The sequence below is a fragment of the Podarcis cretensis genome (genome assembly GCF_951804945.1).
Source record: "Podarcis cretensis genome assembly, chromosome: 6".
NCBI lineage: Eukaryota > Metazoa > Chordata > Lepidosauria > Squamata > Lacertidae > Podarcis > Podarcis cretensis.
Genome location: NC_137175.1, coordinates 86413647 through 86431478, shown reverse-complemented (window position 1 = coordinate 86431478; position 17832 = coordinate 86413647). Strand labels below are relative to the sequence as shown.

At 43.0% G+C, this 17832-nt stretch overlaps 1 protein-coding gene across 1 annotated transcript; it reads left to right on the top strand.

Annotated features, from left to right (window-relative positions):
• Nucleotides 1-11033: 11033 nt before the first annotated feature.
• Nucleotides 11034-17158, top strand: RGS2 (regulator of G protein signaling 2). The gene is made up of 5 exons (XM_079980823.1): nucleotides 11034-11204; nucleotides 12991-13092; nucleotides 13206-13267; nucleotides 14689-14855; nucleotides 16105-17158. Exons 1-5 carry the CDS (start codon nucleotides 11095-11097, stop codon nucleotides 16294-16296), a joined length of 633 nt encoding a protein of 210 aa, XP_079836949.1. The 5' UTR covers nucleotides 11034-11094; the 3' UTR covers nucleotides 16297-17158.
• Nucleotides 17159-17832: the final 674 nt, after the last annotated feature.

Sequence of the window (17832 nt, the reverse complement as noted above, 5' to 3'; positions counted from 1 at the left end):
AAGAAGAAGAATAGTAGTAGTAGTAGTAGTTTGGATTTGATATCCCGCTTTATCACTACCTGAAGGAGTCTCAAAGTGGCTTACATTCTCCTTTCCCTTCCTCCCCCACAACAAACATTCTGTGAGGTGAGTGGGGCTGAGAGACTTCAAAGAAGTGTGACTAGCTCAAGGTCACCCAGCAGGTACATGTGGAGGAGCGGGAAAGTGAACCCGGTTCACCCGATTACGAGTCCACTGCTCTTAACCACTACACCACACAGGCTCTCACCCAACCTAGACTATATACTTATGTGAACAGTAATAGATTCCCACAAAGTACCCTAGGAATGGTCGTTTGGTGATGTACTGAAAAGTCTCTGTTCAAAATTCCTAACCACTACTATCCCCAAGATAAGCCACTATCTTATTACACCAAATCTGTACTGGAGATCTGCTCTTTGTCATTGGTGTCTGGTCTCCATTGGAACTGGTGGGGTGGAAGGCCAGGAGACCAGGAGTTGATGGAGCCAAAGGCAAGGATTAGCAGCAGATCCAACTAATTCCAGATTCGTCTCCACCCTCCTCCCTGCCGGGTCATACAAGAGCAATGCTGAGACTAAAGGAGGAGGATGCTGAGAGGCAGCACCATCCTCTGTCTAGGCAGATGTAAGTAAGAAGGCAAGAGGGTCCAGGTCCAGGATAGGTAGGTAGGTAAAGGACCCCTGGACAGTTACGTCCAGTTAAACGTGACTATGAGGTTGCAGCACTCATCTCGCTTTCAGGCCAAGGGAACCGGCGTTTGTCCACAGACAGCTTTCCGGGTCATGTGGCCAGCATGACTAAACTGCTTCCAATGCAACGGAACACCATGACGGAAACCAGAACGCACAGAAACGCCGTTTATCTTCCTGCTGCAGCGGTACCTATTTATCTACTTGCACTGGCGTGCTTTTGAACTGCTAGGTTGGCAGGAGCTGGGACAGAGCAACAGGAGCTCACTCCGTTGTAGGGATTCGAACCGCCAACTTTCTGATCAGCAAGCCCAAGAGGCTCAGTGGTTTATTTTTATTTTTTTTATTATTATTTTTTAATAAAATTTTTATTAATTTCCAATTTTTAACAAACACAAAAACAACATAAAAACAAACACAAAAACTCATAATTTCTTTACCTTATTTCCATAAACCTCTTTTCCCGGACTTCCCCATGCCTTCCCCTTTTTGCATCCTTTATTTTAACAATTGTTCAGCAACCCTTCTTAGCCAATTAAATATAAATTCATTCTCCTTTTCAATTTCACCCTAAGCTAAACACAATTTACCGCTGCAATTCTACGTCTTCCTCTCCCTCAGCATTTTAGCACTCCTCAATTTTATAGTAACTCTTAAGATATATTTTAAATTTCTTCCAATCTTCTTCCACAGTCTCTTTCTCTTGGTCGCGGATTCTGCCTGTCATTTCTGCCAGTCCCATAAAGTCGATCACTTTCGCCTGCCATTCCTCCAGCGTGGGTAACTCTTGTGTCTTCCAATACTTTGCTAGAAGAATCCTTGCTGCCGTAGTAGCGTACAAAAAGAAGTTCTTATCCTTCTTCGGCACCAACTGGCCGACCATACCCAAGAGAAATGCCTCTGGTTTCTTGTGAAAGGTGCACTTAAGCACTTTCTTAATCTCATTATAAATCATTTCCCAGAAGGCCTTAATCTTTGGGCAGGTCCACCAAAGGTGGAAGAAGGTACCTTCAGTCTCTTTACATTTCCAACATTTGTTATTGGGCAAATGATAAATCTTCGCAAGCTTGACTGGGGTCATGTACCACCTGTAAATCATTTTCATAATGTTTTCTCGTAGGGCATTACATGCCGTGAATTTAATACCTGTGGTCCATAACTGCTCCCAGTCAGCAAACATAATGTCATGGCTTATGTCCTGTGCCCATCTAATCATAGCTGGCTTCACTGTCTCATCTATTGTATTCCACTTCAACAGCAGGTTATACATTCTTGATAAATTCTTAGTATTGGGTTCTAACAGTTCTGTTTCTAATTTCGATTTCTCCACCTGGAAACCAATTTTCCTGTCTTGTTGCGGCTCAGTGGTTTAGACCACAGCACCACCCGCGTCCCATAGGTCCAAGATAGCTGGACCTTGACTGAGGTTGGTGGGGCAGTGCCCCAATCACCAAGTCTGTGCTCATTTTGCTGTTTCCAAACATGTTAACTCTTGCTAGCAAAACCTTAACCAGTAGAGGGTGTGGTGGGGTAAGCCTGGAATTCATGCTCTGAGGGTTATTCAAAGCTAAACCCTACAAACTTCTGGCTGTCGGCATCTGACCTTTCTGTGGAGAAAAAAAGCAGGAAGGCAGGAAGGAAAGCGGGGGGGGGGGGGGAGCTAAATTATAATTTGTTCAGCCCAGTGCAATTCCATTAGCAAGCATCTCTGGTACCACTAAAACCCTTTTTAATCGAGCACAGTGCTTCCAAGGAAGATTTTAACTGAAAAGTTAACTCAGAAGAATGACATTTTATCGCATCTTCAAGGTTTTCTCTCGTTTCATTCCTAGCAAAGACCCAGTGTTGTTGAAACTGACAGTTTGTCAACATACACACACAAACACATGTGCATGTCTTATTTTTCCAAAACTCAATAAAAGCTTCTCATCCCAACAAAAAAACTGCATTACACTGCAATTGACTGTATTCAAGAGGACTGACTTTCAGGCAAATGTGCATGGGATTGCAGCCTTAAATGTTTAACAGCAAACCACTCTAATTGGAGAAAACATACATTGCCCACAGTTCAGAATAAAAATGCAATAACCTATTTATAACTAGCCATGTTATTGCCATATTGTTTTAATTTAAAAACTGTGCTAGAGGAAAGCCCATATAATTCTATTTTAATCAACAGTCAGCAGTGTTCAAGTAGATTTATATATATACATAAAATCTTCATAATCCTCTTTTCAGCGGACTCCAATCCCACAGATGTGTTTGCTGTTCTCCTCTGCAAAAAGACGGTTAAAATCTTTTTTTTCACGGGCACTTTCAATTTTATGGTTAATTGAAAAAGAGCAATAAAAAGGCATACAGTTAAATGGTAAAACAAACATATAAGGCACAGTGAGAGACTCCCTTCACCAAAGGATGCCAAATATGTATGAGGATATCCAAATTTCCCCCTGGGTGATGTCAAACATTGCTTGCTTTCCAAAGGAAGAAAAGTTTCCAGAGAATTTGTGAAGTCCAAATGTGTCTTTATTTATTATTTTCTCGTGTCTTTTTCTTATGAAAATGACCATCCGCAGAACTAAACACTGTTGGGACGCAATGAAAATATGAGTGCTTTTTATAGATAGCAGAGGTTGGCTGTTTCTTTTCTTTTTTAAAGAAATGTTTGCAGTTGCTGAATTTCACACATCTGTTTTATCATGTTATGGTGCCAGATCATCAGGGCGACTCACAGCAACCTTGCAGCTCTGTAAGTTGGGTGAAAGAAAGCAACTTTTTCATGGCCAGACAAGAACTTGAAGTCTCTATCTTGATGCATTCATCTTCTGTCTCTCCATCTCTATTATTTTCCAGAAGTTTCTGCTCTCCAGTCCCCGCACCCACAGCCATCACAGCCAATGGGCAAGGAGTTGTAGTCTGGTGACATCAGGAAGTTCCCGGTCCCCAGTTTAAATTGTAGTGGTTTTTTATGTGTTGAAAACCTGTTTCCTGCTTATTACTCCAGATCCAGAAGACTTTCATTGGCTCCCAGTACATTTCCGAGCACAATTCAAAGTGTTGGTGCTGACCTTTAAAGCCCTAAATGGCCTCGGTCCAGTATATCTGAAGGAGCGTCTCCACCCCCATCGTTCTACCTGGACACTGAGGTCCAGCACTGAGGGCCTTCTGGTGGTTCCCTCACTGCGAGAAGCCAAGTTACAGGGAACCAGGCAGAGGGCCTTCTTGGTAGTGGCACCCACCCTGTGGAATGCCCTCCCACCAGATGTCAAAGAGAAAAACAACTACCAGACTTTTAAAAGACATCTGAAGGCAGCCCTGTTTAGGGAAGCTTTTAATGTTTGATGTATTACAGTATTTTAATATTTTTTGGGGAAGCCACCCAGAGTGGCTGGGGAAGCCCAGACAGATGGGCGGGGTATAAATAATAAATAATAAATTATTATTATTATTATTATTATTATTATTATTATTATTATTATTGGGAGATCTGTGGTTCTTAGATGAGGTTGGACAACAATTCTCATCTGCCCCAGTCAGGATGGCCAATGCTCAGGGATTATGGGAGTTGCAGTCCAGCAATATCTGGAGGGTTATAGATGCCAAATTCCTGCTCTGGAATATGAATCAATCAATCAATTTTATATATCTTCATCAAAAGATCTCAGGGCAGTTCCCAGAATAAAATACAAGATAAAACATGCAATGCACATTTAACAGCCAGCGGTGGCTGGGGTACAGCCCTCTCATTGAAAATGTCAAACAATTTTTTAAAAAAATCCTCCTCAAAAATCTCACAGCCACACATACCTTCCCGTTCCCCATCTATGTTATTCTTCCTTGAACTTACAGATGCTTTTCTGTCCTTCGCCTGTTCTGTGGTCAATCAGCTTTCTGCACCATTCAGCCAACCCTAAAGTTGTCTCCCTGCAGGAAAAGCATGTGGTGGATTGGGCTGCCGGAAAGTCGGCTCTGGTATGAAAGCCCAGCACGGCCAATGTGGCAGATATTGAAGTAATCAGGACTATGACAAAAACAAGTCCTGTGTGGCAGCGTTAGACCAGGGTTTCCTAGCTAGCAGGTCAGGGATGATGAGAACTGTAGTCCAAAAACAGCTAGGAAACCCTGAATTAGACTATCAGAATTGTGCATTGGTTCTGAGTATACTCAGAGCTGTGTCCCTTAAGGCCAGAGAAGCAACAGGGAGTGTTTCCTACTTTGAAAAGCTTGTTTAGTTTAGACTTGGTTGCTTTGTGACCTTGACAGAGAAAGCAAGCAAGCAGCAGTGAGTCTCTTTCTGTGATACAGGTGTTTTTTAATCAATTTATTTATTTTAATTAAGGAATGGGGAAGAGGACTAAGGGATGGCTTGTGAATGTGTTGCAACAAACTATTTATTAGCCATTTCCCTGCATTCACTTATTACAAGCTGTAGCAGGTAGAGCTGAGCCACATGCAATTCCAGAGTATCTTCCAGTATTTCTAGAAAAGCTGTATGGAACAAGCCATTACCCTAATACAGTCATACCTTGGGTTATGAACGCTGGGGGTTGCACGTTTTCGGGTAGCAGACCATGTAGAACCCGGAAGTACCGGAACAGGTTACTTCTGGGTTTTTGTGCTTGCGCATACGCAGAAACACTGAATTGCATCATGCACATGTGCAGATGCAGCGCTTCAGGCTGCGAACGCTGCGGGTTGCGAACGTGATCCGTGTGGGAGGCACGTTCGCAACCAGAGGTATGACTGTAGGGGATATAGTCTGACTGCACAGGAATCGAAGGAAATGATGTCACCATTATTTCTACTTTGCTCTTTTGTCAGTTAATGAGTGAAGTTTCGTTTCTTATTTCATTAATTAAATAAAATTGTTTTTTAAAAAATATATATATCTGGTTTTTCAAATTAAAGTTTTACAATTGCATATCCAACATACATCATAAAAGCAAGATTCTAAAGAATCTGCTGGACTTCTCTCCTCCCATTTGTGGGCCATTTCCTCCTGCATTTCTAATAATAATCCAGATCTTTAACACCTCCATTATATCCAAAACTCACCATTAAACTACAAGTGTTATTCCAATCCTACGAACCATTTTAACTGTTTATAAGATAAATTATAAATTTTCCCCATTCGTTATTCAAATTTTGGTCTTCCTGATTTCTGATCCTTCCGGTAATTTTTGCCATTTTGGCATAATCCATCAATTTAATCTGCCATTCTTCTCTGGTCGGGACTTTATCATCTTTCCGTATCTGAAAAAAAAAAATGTTCTTTTTTATAATGATACTACTGCTACTAATAATAGTAATAGCAACAATTGACAAGGTAGTTCCAAACGAAGAGAAACAGAAGGGAACTTGAAAATCAAGCCAAATGGCTCTTGAAAAGTGCAGAAAGTCAAGGAGCGCTAAAAGCCACTGAAAATAAAGGGAGGCCTGTGTTAGGATAACAGGAAGTTAGGATGATCAGGAGTTGTGTTTAGTTACGTGCATGACTCCCAACCTTTCCATTTGTTCTATTCTGGGTAAGGTTTAGAGCTAGGTTTCAGGTTGTTCCTGTTTTAAGCCCAACTGGTTTGTCTGCTCTTAATAAATGGGTGGTTGTTCTCACTTCCAAGTTTTGTCACATGTCAATTAGCCAAGTCTGAGAGAGATTGCTCAACCATCTAAGCCACTGGCAGGCTTTATTACTTACCCTTTTTACCTTTAATCCTTAGGAGGCAACTGTTCAGGTCCGGGGCACTGGCTGAGTGTACCCACCCCCCATAAACTACATAAAATCCATTCATAGTTGCTCACTTACTCCCACAGGGTCTGCGGGGAATTGTTGAGTTGTTCCAAGGCAATCAAGTTAAGAATTTAAGAAGTGCCTGTGGATCAGCCTATAACAACAATGGCCAACAGAAGCTTAATCAAGAAAAGACTGGTTCCCCCTTTTATGTTGTCTTTACAGAAATACAATGGACCCACTAGCAGGGTTTGATTAAACACTTACAAGTAAGAAAATCAGAGAAAAGGTTAAGTAAGGACAACATGGAATGAAATAGACTGTAAGATGAGATGTAATCATGAAGGAAAATTTGGTATAAAACTGATAAGAAAATAAGAGCATTAAGGTGTAAGATTATCAAAAAAAGATAATAATTCAGCACAAGTAGTAAATATTTTAAAGAACCAGAAGGGGAAGTTGAGGGAAGTTACGGGGGGGGGGGTTGTTTTCTTTTATATGACAAATCTTATATTGTGTTATTTGATTCAATATAAAACTGTAAAAACCCAATAAAAACGTGAGCCAGTGTGGTGTAGTGGTTCAAGCAGTGGACTTGTAATCTGGTGAACCGGGTTCGATTCCCCTCTCTTCCACATGCAGCTGCTGGGTGACCTTGGGCTAGTCACACTTCTCTGAAGTCTCTCAGCCCCACTCACCTCACAGAGTGTTTATTGTGGGGGAGGAAGGGAAAGGAGAATGTAAGCCACTTTGAGATTCCTTAGGGTGGTGATAAAGCAGGATATCAAATCCAAACTCTTCTTCTCAAAAAGAAAAAAGAAAAAAAAGTCCAAAACAATCTTTTCTTTAAAAAAGAAAAGGGAAAAAAAAGAATAGAAAAGGCTGGTTCCCTAGGCCAGATGGATGGGAGGTGGCCTGTGCTTGAAGAGTAGATCAGGGGTCGGCAACCTAAGGCCCATGGGCTGGAAGCAGCCCATGGAGGCCATTTAACTGGTCCACAAGCCGTCCCTGAACTGAGCCGCCTGCTCGGCGAGTCCCCACGCGCTGCGCTAAACCTGCGCAACACGGCACAGGGACTCTCTTCCGCGGCTCTGGAAATCACTTCTGTGCATGCCCAGATGCCGAAAATCGCTTCTACGCAGGTACAATCTTTGGCATCTGAGCATGCGCATAATGGATTTCCGGTGCCGTAGACATCCACAGACACGATTTCTGGTGTTGCGCTGAGCCGGTCCGGCCCACAGATGATCTCCACGGGAGTGATCCAGCCCATGCCTGGTAAGCCTTGCCAACTCCTGGAGTAGATGGTACTACTGGATCTATCACTGTTGCTTGAGGCTCAGGTGGTCTTACGTAGCACAGATTTCCTTCCATCAGTTTTGACTGGTGGCCCAGCTACACCCCTAGCTGGACATGTGTGATACAAGGCACTGCCTTTGAAGACAATATGGAAGCTGCCGTTTGTGCATGATTCAAGCTGCTCTAAGTATATAACACCAATCCTGACCCAATGCACTGGCTACCAAGCCATTTCTAGGCTCAAATCAAAGGGATGGTTTTTAACCTATGAAACCTTACGTTACTCAGGACTCCAAAATCCCCAGACTTGCAATCCCTATCTGAGCCCCTACTCCATGTGTCCATTCTATGATGGGTCCACGGGGTGGCAATATGAGAAAGGGCCTTTTCAGTGGTGGCTCCCTACTTGTGGAATATTCTCATCCAAGAGGTTCATCTGGAGCCTTCTCTGTCAAGTTTGAGACTAAGGCAAAAACTTTTCTTTTAACCCAGGCTTTTGATGCAGCTGGCGCTGTGGTCTAAACCACTGAGCCTCTTGGGCTTGCCGATCAGAAGGTCGGTGGTTCAAATCCCCATGACGGGTGAACTCCCATTGCTCTGTCCCAGCTCCTGCCAACCTAGCAGTTCAAAAGCACACCAGTGCAAGTAGATAAATAGGTACCGCGGCAGCGGGAAGGTAAACGGTGTTTCCATGCACTCTGATTTCCACCACGGTGTTCTGTTGCACCAGAAGCAGTTTAGTCCTGCTGGCCACATGACCCGGAAAGCTGCCTGTGGACAAACGCTGGCTCCCTAAGTCTGAAAGTGAGATGAGTGCCGCAACCCCATAGTCACCTTTGCCTGGACTTAACCATCCAGTGGTCCTTTACCTTTACCTTTAGCTTGAAGTGCTTTTAAGAATTTGTAGCTTTCTAGGATCTGCTAGATTTGTCTTGTGTCAATGTGTTTAATTTTTTTTTGTTGTTGTTTCTATACATTGTGTTTGTTCATTGGTTTTAATATTTCTGTTGTGTTTGTAAGTCGCTTTGTGTCATTTTGTTTATTAGTAAAGTGACTAATAGATATAAATAAAATAATAATAACCACCAGCTGCCTTTGAGAAGCCTGAACTCAGGACCTGAGTGCAACAAGGCCAGAGCGTTGTGCTGAAAATGCCAAGGTTGCAGGTTCAATCCTTGTATGGGATAGCTGCATATTCCTGCAGGGGGTTTGACTAGATGATCTTCAGGATCCCTTTCACTCTATAATTCTATTATTCTAAAGGCATTCTCCCCAGCTGGGAGTCCCAGCAGTTGGCATTCGAAAGCATTGCTGACTCCAACAGTGGCAGTAGAATATAGCCGGCTTGGCTGGTAGCCACTGATAGCCTGACCCTCTATGAATTTGTCTAATCCTTCTTTGAAGCCATCCAAGTTGGGTGAAAAGTTCACCCAGGGGATTATTGTGCCCACTCCCCTACAACGTGACATTGCTACTCTTTCCCACGGTAGCTGGTATTTTCCCAACTGCTCAAAAACCGAGACAAGCTCTCTCACTGTGGGCTGATTCTGATGCAACATTTTGCAGTCAGTGTCTGGAGAAAGCAGTAGTGGAAGTGATAGTGAGACGAGGCTGACGTTTTGCCTCTCAGCATGCAACCATTTTGCATTATATAATACTCCAGCAATAAATATCCCCCTGCATTTCCTCTTTTTTTCTGTCTTTTTTTTTAATGTATCCTCTCAGAGAAAAGTTTCAGGACAAACAAGTAGTAAAGCCGGGGAGGGGAATGTGAAATGCCACATGCCTAAATGATGTTAGACCGAAAGTCTCAGATCAGACTCTGCTGGCCAAAGATCTTCATAGCAAGGAATAGATCCAGATTTCTGAGCAAGGTGCAAGCATAAAGACAAGGGAAATTAAAGAGCGCCCCCCCTCCTTTAACAAAAAATAATATTCAGGATTCTATTAACTGATTTGTGGAGATCAAAGAGAGAAGGAAAAATCTGTCTTGATATAGCCCACTAATACCAAATTAATTATGGTTCTCAGAGTGCCAAGCCTTATGTGGCTGAAATGGAGTGTCCTGGAAGAGTTGTCGGAAAAGGACACTGCAACCTTCCTTCCTTCTTTCCTTTTTCTTTTTTTGCAGGTCTCGGTTGTCATTTCTCTTGTGAACATGTGAACCTAACACTGAGAACAGGCAGTCTGAAATCAAGCCAGTAATTTGTCTTTGGGGTGCAGTGGAATCTGAACCCTGGTTCAGATCTAAGTCCCAAACTGACCTGGTTTCCTAACGGACTAAATGTGCATTGTATTGTGTGTGCATGTGTTTTTGAGGCTCGCTGCAACCTCGGTTCCATCCAGAGAACAGGTTAAGTATAAGAAACTTTCCTAGCTCATTGGAGTATTTTTCTGTAGACACAGCAACACGGGATAAAGACAAGCACAGGCAGGTTGTGCAAAACTACCCACCAAAAAGGAAGGGAGCAAAATCCCTTCCAGCCTAGGTTCAAAACATTGCATTTCCAGGAGCTACTGCTTTAAGAGATGCTTGTCCTACAAAGATCGTTTTGGCAAGGTTTATCGCAGGTCTCTTTGAAAAGGGGCAGAAACGTGCACTAGCTAATGCAATTCTATGCATGTCTACTCATAAGTAAACCCCGCTGGTTTTTGTGGGACTTTATGTCAGGTAACTGTGTATAACGGCTTGCAACCTAAACGTGCAGGATCCTAAAAACCGTTACCTGAAAATATCACAGGGTGTTATTCCCCGGTGTGTTTCAGTATCTGAGGCTGTTGATGAAAGGTGGGTGGGAATTTACCGATATTTAAAATGTGCGGGTCCACCCCAGCCCCGCTCCTGTCTCTTGCAAGTTCTCTCCTCATAAAATGAAATCAACACCATATAAGGCTCTCGCCATCCACCTAGCTGCAAAGCAGAAAAGTCACCGGAATATTTTTATCTCCTGCAACCGTATCCCCAATTTGCAAGCGGCTCGTGAGGTCTATTTTTCGCCCGTTCCCAGCTGCCAAAAAAAGCCAAGTCTCTCAAAAGTCTTTTTTTGTTGTTAAGGGGGGGAGAACAAAAGATGAAGCATTGCAAGAGGGGAGGGAAGCGCTTGCACCAGCCCGGCTGCTTTTGTGCAAGACGGGAGCGCACTGCCTGCGTCAGAGCCTGGCTGGCGAGCGCCTGGGTTGGGAGGCGTCCTTGGCTTGTGTCCCTTGCGCTAAAGCGAATCAGCGCGCGGAAGGCGTGAGGTCGAAACCCCGCCCCCGCCAGCCTTCCTCTATATAAAAGGCGAGCCCCGGCTACAGCTCAGTTACAGTATCTCGCAGCAGAGCTCGGGGAAGCACCTCGAAGCGGAAATTCCGATTATGCAGAGTGCAATGTTTCTGGCTCTCCAGCACAACTGCAGCCCAATGGAGAGGAGCGCCAGCAACTGCCAAAGCAAAGAAGAGAAAAAGGGGAAGATGAAGAGAACCATGTAAGTTAAAAGGCAAAAATCCAACGGGTGACCATTAGAAAGGCAGGTTCTCTTTTAGGAAGAAGGGGCAAATTATAAACCACATTTCTTTCTTTTGGATCGGAATGTTTCGTGCTAGAGCAAAGTTCTGCTCTTAATCCTGGAGGTGGTAAAAGGGATTCCCTCCCCCCCCCCCCGCGGATGCTGTGCATTTTTTTCTTCTGGTTTCGTTTTAGTTTCTTACGGTTTTTTGGTCGCAAGTTTAGGGAGTTAGGCAGAGCGGTTTTGGGCGAAGGGTTCTGTGCAGCTCAGAGGCTTGCACTGTCCGGCACCGGCGGAGCGTAGTCTATAAGGCTTGCAGGTGTGGTTGATTTTTGGGACAGGCATGAAACAGTTTTGCAAAGGACCGTTGGGAATGTCCTAGAGTGCTCTTACAGTTCAGCCTTAAGTTTCCTTACTGAAGTCAGCCTCGCTGTTTGCAGCGAAACTTAATAGAAAACGTGTGTAGGGTGGCAGGAATTTGCAGCGCCCCACAAGTTCCCAGGAATTGCGGCTACTCTTCCTATGGGAATGACTGGGGCTTAAAAGTGCTTCGCTGTGGCTGCATCGTCTTTCATTCCAAGCAGTGTTGCGTTTCAGTCTTAACAAAGCGTGCTTTTGCATGCACTTAAGCACCCTAGCATCCTATTGCCTCGGGAGTTTTGTATTCCGGATGGGAAAAGAATCTTTGTGAAGTCTGATCCGCAAACATTCTGAATGAAGAACTGAGAACTGGCGCATATGAGAGACGATCGATCCTTTCAAAGGGGTCTTTTCATTTCTTTTAGCTTGAGGAGGAAGTATGCAATTCAGTCCAACCCTTGGTGAAATAAGTTTTTCCCCATTGGAGCAAAAGGCAGCTGATGTTTGGAGCGTTGTGCTTTTTAAAAAACAAAAGTCAGTATTATCTTTCAAATATTGCAAGGCATGCCTGTTGTGCAAAATCGAAAAACCTGTAAATCGTATCTGCTGCTTGGCATGGTTTAAAATGCATTCTGCATCTCCTGGCTACAGGATAGTTGCCAAGGTTGGCTTGGCTGTCCATGTTCTGCAGAATCAATCTGGATATTTTGCAGTATTGTACTAATATTAGATCGGCTGCAGCATGCAAATATTGTTTAGTACTGTATTGAAAGCCCGAGTGATATTTCCAGACCAGGAAAGTGAGATTCAGAACCTGATCCATTGTGTGTCCTCTTCTTAGGGTTAGCGGAATTTGCTACAAGGAAGCATGCATAAGATTCATTTTACCATTTGTCCTGCCATTCTACTAACAGGGAGTCTTCAACTTAATTCTCACAAGTCTAGCATTTTGTGTGAAGGGAAAGAGGCATGAGCAAGTAATTTTTTGAAAAAAATATATGATTGCATTGAACTCCCTATTCTCAGAATTTATCTCTGATCCTGCTGAAATAGTTCTCGGTAATTGGTCCTTGTTGTCTTGCAGATGCATTCAGCAAATAATGAATATGCAAGAACTAGCTTGCATGTGCTTCAATGGGCCACCAGGGCTCAAGCATAATGCTTTTCAGTGGAAGTCTGTTCACTCATTTGTCAATCATGAAAAGCCTTGAGTTGTGAAGCTCAGCTGGGTTACAGAGATAAAAGAAGTTATTGAGCATAAATCGGGTACTAAATTAAAATCTGGGAATTTTGTTAAGCAAACAGAACTCAGTTTATGTTAATTAGCTGCAGATTCAGACTTCTTTGCACTTTAAAATCAAAGGGTACAGTTAATTGAACTTGATTTTTCTTTGTTTTCTTTTAGCATGAAAGATTGGAAATCACGGCTGAGTTACTTCCTGCAGAACTCTTCCAGTTCTACCACTGCAAAGGCCAACAGGAAAGGGCAGCAAAAGGCATTTCTTAGGTATGCATCTCACTTTTTCTCACCAGTGGATTTTTTATTATTTTAAAAAATCTATGCAATAGGCCACCAAAGCAGTAATAATAATCATCCTATTTTTCTCCTGTTTATTCCAGGCCATCTCCTGAGGAAGCCCAGCTATGGTCAGAAGCATTTGATGAGCTGCTTGCTAACAAATGTAAGTTCAATTAATGAGCAAGACGTTAACACACAAGAATAGTGGCTCCTTTTGTGAGGGTTCTGGAAAAGATGTTAGGAGTTAGCTGTTCCCATGGGCGTTTGTGGCTGCTTTGGGACCCATATTCCTAGAAAGCATGATTCTATCCATGCATAACTCCACAACGCTTCCCGTGGTAAGAGCTCTCCTGTTTTGCAGTTCCATAACTAGCCTATATTTTTAGCTGGCCTTGCATTCCTTTGGAACTATGTAAGCTGGAGGATAGACATCTGCAGTGAAGAAAAGAGAGAGCAGTTTCTTCCTGCACGTGGCAAGGCGGTGTGCTGAGCGGTGCTTACACTCTGTAGGAAAAGACTCATTTAAAAGCTCCACAATTGATCACACTATGGGACAGTAAAGCAGTTGTGCCCATATTCACTTGTGCACAGATTCAGGTTCCACTAACCCTTAGTCTTGCATGTGCCATGCAGAACAGCTGGGTGCTGTTAAAAATCCATTCTTGTAATCTCCTGTGTATTTCTCTGGCTGATGGCAAAATGCCTTGATGGGTAATCCAGGTTTTTCCAATAGGCACCTGCCAAGTAGCTGATTATTATGGGGTGCCAATTGCCCTCCAACCTCAGTTAGTGTCCATTACTGTTTGGACTTTGTGCCATATACAGATGTAGTACCACTGGCTTAAAATGTAGTCTTTTCCACCAGAGTGCTGCATTTAAGAGTCTCCAGGCTGCAAGGTGCCCATTATTAGTTCAATTCAAAGCTCCTGCAATATTTAGGAGCCTTTAATCGATTTCGGTCAACTTTGGCTAAGGTCTCCTGCAGACAGTGCACTCCGATGCCTGTATTGTTGGTTATGAGTAAGAAAAGCGCCTGCCTTGTGCCATGCTCTGATGCACATTTCTCATTAATATGATCCTTTTTTGATCTGTTCCTCTATGAGCTCCTGTATGGGAGCTCAGTTCACTCTGCAGCTATGCCTTTACTTGCTAAGCTAATGAAAAAATGCAGACTTCTCATTAGTTATATGGCATTTGCTGCCAAGTGGACTCTCGAGTCAGCCTTTCCATTGCAGATACCTTCCAGAAGCTCCATAAACATCTAAAGGTTAATATACAATTTCAAAACGGCAGGGGAGAAATTGTAGAATGTTTTCCCTGCTTTCACTTTCAAGGCTTCTTGGAAAAGAACACAAGTTGATTTAAAAAATATGATACAGAATATAAAATTGGCTGGTCACTTTAGATTCCTCATACTCTGGGGTGGTTTTTTTTAAGTGGGGGCGAGTTCTGGTACTTTTTATTTAAATGATCCAAGGAAGTTGCAGAGTGAACAAGAGAGAGACATATGAAGGCAATGTATATATACACACAGCATTCCTGGGATGTTTTGAGCTAATCCATCTCTTTCACCTTCCTTTGTAGATGGTCTGGCAGCGTTCAGAGCATTCTTGAAATCTGAGTTTTGTGAAGAGAACATTGACTTCTGGCTGGCTTGTGAGGATTTCAAGAAAACGAAGTCCCCACAGAAAATGACCGCCAAGGCTAAGAAGATTTACAGTGACTTTATTGAAAAGGAAGCTCCCAAAGAGGTAAGCAAAACTTCCCAAGTTATTTACTTTTTTCACTCTCTCATCACTTTCTATTCCTTTCAGTGGCATCATAAGGAATACTCATTCCAAGGCTCACTTTGTTACCCATTTGGTATTTGTAATTTACTCCCAGGGAAGAAATCCACTTGGAAAACAACTGTATCATAACTGAGAATCCACAAGAAAGTTTAGTCTGTGAGCAGATTTTATAGTATCCTTTCTCAATATGGTGGCTTACCAAAATACCTAATCATTGGGCAGGCTGGCTGGGGCTGATGGGGTCTGAAGTCTAAAATATCTAGAGAACACCAGCTTATGGGAAGGCTACTCTATAAACGCCTGCTCCAGAACTCTTGCTTAAATCCATACAGAACTGGCAGTTCTGATATATTGGTTTCCGTGTACAGTTCTCCTAGGGTTTCAGTCCAGAGTTCACAATTAAAAGGAAAATGCAACTTAAAATAGGCCCTACATGTTCTTAGGCTGTGAGATTGTAACTTACCAAAGTGGACATCACATTCTCATTAAGGTGAAGGCTAGGGGAAACTTAACAGACCCCAATGGGTCTCCCATACATCCAATTTTTAGGTAGCACTTAATATAAGTAGCAGCATACCACAACAAGGGACTTTCCTGCAGAGTCTGTGCACAGCCAAGCATCATGTTACACGACTGGTGCAAAGTATTTTACTAGTAGAAAAAAAGAGTAGCATTATTTACCCAGTTAAAATCCCACTGGTATTAAAACCACCAGCCCTAATCTTGGCTACCATGAGTCTGGTGGGTTTGTAGCTTCCCTTAATCTGTACCAAAGGAAAAATGCCACCACTCACAAGCTATATTCATTCTACTGGTGTTCACAGTACAGAGGGATAGGAGAATTCTGCTCATCCACAAATTGCTTGGCCTTGTAAAAATATGTGGGCATGCTGGAACATAGTTCCTTGTTGCAAGAGGGGGTGCAATGACTTTTGGCTTTGATGACTTGAAAACAGTTAGGCCTATATGCATTCCTGAATTTCTCTGTCAGTTGCCATTTGTCACAGCAGTTGAATGCAGCCTCCAAATTTAGAGGCAGTTTACCTGAGATTATTAGATCCTGGGAGTAAGCAGCAGGTGAAGGTCACTCATCTTTGTGAATGTCTCAAGGCAGCTGGCTAGCCACTGTTGAGTAGAGGTTTAGGTTAAATGATTCCTTGGGTCTGATCCGGAATGGGCAATTCATGTTCTTTCTTTCCTTTAATTTCAGATCAACATAGACTTTCAGACCAAGAATACCATTGCTCAGAACCTCCAAGAGGCTACAGACACTTGCTTCAGCACAGCCCAGAAGAGAGTCTATAGCTTGATGGAGAATAATGCCTATCCACGGTTCCTGGAGTCTGAATTCTACCAGGAGTTGTGTAAAATGCCAATCCATAAGGAGCCTCAGGCGACATGAACTCCAAGTCCGGGAGGGAAGAGGAAGCAAAACAGAAAAGAGTGCCATTTTTTTCCCGTTAAGGAGAAAGCCCATGTCTTTGCAGGCTGGATGGACTGAAATGAACTGACTGTGCAGGAGATCTGCCCAGATGTAACTTATATGTTTCCACGGAGGATGGGCATATATTGACTCTGGCAGTTCTCAGATTCCAGCACGCTGCAATAATATAGTCCACAAGGAAAACCCAAGTGAAACTGCTGGCCAGTTACTAGGGAAAATTCATTAAAAAGATGCTGTTGGCAAGGAGCGTCTGACGCATTTTGAGTCATCCAGATCCATCTATCAACATGGATGCGTTGACACTCTTAAGCCAGATAGCAAGCCTCCCTTGCTAAAGTAAATAAGCTCTGGAGTAGCTCTGCGCAGACCGACTTTTTCTGGGACACAGAAAATGCTTTGAATATTTCGCTGTCTCTACTTTTCCTAAACAACTGGCAGCATATAATAATTTATAGGGTTCCTCAGGCGGGTTCCCTACAGAGCTTGCATCTCTGCACAGATGTGCAACTGCTCAACATAAATTCTGACGTTAACTGTTAACATTTCATGCAGAGATAACTGACTTAAAACAGAGCATGCTGACTGGCTGGTTAACTGGGGTCAAAGTTTGCCTGCATTGAAGGTGCAGATGGAGGAGAACTTAGCCCAGACTTAAAACAACAGCTGTAGATGTGTATGTGTATGTGTGTGTGTTTAGGTAGACTGGTTGTGTTGAACACTCCTACCCATGCTGAAAGTACTGACTTGAGGACAAACTTCAGTGAAGTTGTCCTTTTGAAGAGCAGATATGTTTTAATAAATTATTTTTATTTTACTAGAACATTAGTGCACTCTTTTCTTCTACTCCTGGGGGTTGGGGGGGAAAGGTGGGCTATTGACATCAAAACATTTCAAATGATAAGCCCCTTAAAACCAAGGCGATTAAACCTGCAATGCAGTGATGTTGCAAAATTAGCAAACTCTTTTGTCCCAAGCTTCTTGCAGGAAGAGCCTTCTTTTGATGATTTAAGCAGAAATACTGTTAGTATACTGCCAATTTATATACGTTTAAGAGGTTTAGAAATCCCAACCAAAAGGAAGCAATATGAGAAATACAAATTCTTTCAAAACTGAAGTAATAAATATATAAGCAATGCAGTACACTGCACCACAGTGGGAAAGTCCTGGTGGCTTGTGTGCCTGCTTAGAAAAAAAACATTTCAAATAGAGGACGGTTTGAAAGAGCTTGAAAGACCTACATTGGCTCCCAGTATGTTTCTGAGCACAATTCAAAGTGTTGGTGATGAGCTTTAAAACCCTAAATGGCCTTGGCCCAGTATACCTGAAGGAGCGTCTCCTCCCCCATCGTTCTGCCCGGACACAGGTCCAGCGCTGAGGGCTTTCTGGTGGTTCCCTCACTGCGAGAAGCCAAGTTACAGGGAACCAGGCAGAGGGCCTTCTCGGTAGTGGCACCTGCCCTGTGAAATGCCCTCCCACCAGATGTCAAAGAGAACA

Bases quoted from the DNA above. Each gene is read 5' to 3' on its own strand.
- RGS2 (XM_079980823.1), top strand. From the start codon at position 11,095: ATGCAGAGTGCAATGTTTCTGGCTCTCCAGCACAACTGCAGCCCAATG. The intron at 13,268-14,688 runs GTAAGTTCAATT...CTTCCTTTGTAG, and splicing joins TGAGCTGCTTGCTAACAAAT to ATGGTCTGGCAGCGTTCAGA. The intron at 14,856-16,104 runs GTAAGCAAAACT...CTTTAATTTCAG, and splicing joins AAAAGGAAGCTCCCAAAGAG to ATCAACATAGACTTTCAGAC.